The sequence below is a fragment of the Crocodylus porosus genome, unplaced genomic scaffold (genome assembly GCF_001723895.1).
Source record: "Crocodylus porosus isolate Cpor-Errol unplaced genomic scaffold, CroPor_comp1, whole genome shotgun sequence".
In the NCBI taxonomy this organism is placed as follows: domain Eukaryota; kingdom Metazoa; phylum Chordata; order Crocodylia; family Crocodylidae; genus Crocodylus; species Crocodylus porosus.
This window is the reverse complement of record NW_017728917.1, coordinates 35,623,003-35,624,293: the sequence shown is the minus strand read 5'-3', so window position 1 is coordinate 35,624,293 and position 1,291 is coordinate 35,623,003. Positions and strand designations below refer to the sequence as shown.

General features: G+C 61.4%; 1 protein-coding gene across 2 annotated transcripts in view; it reads right to left on the bottom strand.

The window, feature by feature from the left end:
• Positions 1-1,291, bottom strand: part of BAP1 (BRCA1 associated protein 1) — a 33,976-nt gene that overhangs the window by 20,792 nt on the left and 11,893 nt on the right. Inside the window, exon 1 of one of the 2 annotated variants that reach the window (XM_019537078.1) lies at positions 34-119. The exons of the other annotated variant lie outside the window; for it this stretch is intronic. Within the exon in view, the coding sequence (XP_019392623.1) occupies positions 34-70 (37 nt within the window). The 5' untranslated portion in view covers positions 71-119. Of the gene's footprint in view, positions 1-33; positions 120-1,291 lie in introns of those variants that run through there. 2 annotated transcript variants of the gene reach the window in all.

Genomic DNA, 1,291 nt, shown 5'->3' with positions numbered 1-1,291 from the left:
GGGGTCCGGCTCGGGCCGCCCGCCCGCACGCACCGGGGTCGCTCTCCAGCTCCAACCAGCCCTTATTCATCTTCCCGCGGGCCGCTCCCCGCCGCCATGTCCGGCCCCCGCCGCCGGCCCCGGCCCCGCCCCCGTCGCGTCATCTCGGCGCGACATCCACGCAGGCGCGCGGGTGGTGGGATTGTGTGCGCACGCGCACATGGGGGCGGAGCTTCCGCACCGGGCGCGAGATACGTCCCGGTGAGCAGAGAGCAGAAGGGGCAGGGATTAGTGTGGCACCCGGGGGAGTTCATTTGAGCCCCTCCCCCCGGAAGAGGCTGGGCCCCAGTGAGACAAAGGGCTCGCACACGTGGGGGAGGCCAGTCTATGAATAAACTGGGGCTGGGAATGGGAAGCGCAGGGTAGAGGTCTGCATAGTCCAATCAGGGGCATGCGCGTGCGCGGTGATCAGTCCTCTTTGTGCGGCTCCCTGGCTGCCTGCGTGGGGGCTGGGAGCAGCCTTGGGCAGGAGTCCAGAGCAAGGCTCGAGTCTGCCTGTGCTCCTGGAGCTGCCCCGAGGCACTGGACCTCCGCCCTGGCCCCCGCGTGGGCACAGGAAAATTGCCGGCTTCCGAGCTGGCGCTTGCTCCCTTCTGAAAGGGGGTTGTAGGATGTGCTTGGCGGGGGCAGCGGGACATCCCTCAGGGCCTTTCCAGACACCCGCCCCTGCGGGAGCGGAGCTCTTCTGAAAGCCTGGCCCCAGCAATGGCATGGTCATGCTAAAGGAAGGCTGGAGCGGCCTGCGGAGGTCACCTAGTCCAGCCCCTACTCCAGGTAGGAACAGCCCGGTTTAAAACATCCCGTGCAAGTCCCTGTGTAACCTGTTTCTAAAGCTACGCAACAGCCCTGTTACACACCTACAAGACACATTGTCCCAAAACACTGGGAGCCCCTTAACCTGTCACTGGTAAAGCAAGGAGGACAAGAACCCTGTCCATGTCCTGCCACTGCACAGGGTGTTAAAAGCAAGCCCCCCCTGGCTCTCAATAGACGTAGCAGATGTCCTGAGGCTAAAAAGAAAGGCCTACAAAAGATAGAGGATGGGATTCACCTCCAAGGAGAATTATTCTGCACTGGCCCGGTCCTGCAGGGAACAAACCTGGAAAGCCAAGGCTACAACTGAACTCCAACTAGCTTTGAGCATCAAGGACAATAAAAAGTCGTTTTTCAGATACGTGGGGAGCCAGAGGAAAAGCAAGGGCAACATTGGACCCCTGCTGAACCAGATGGGACAACTGATGCCCAGGAAAAA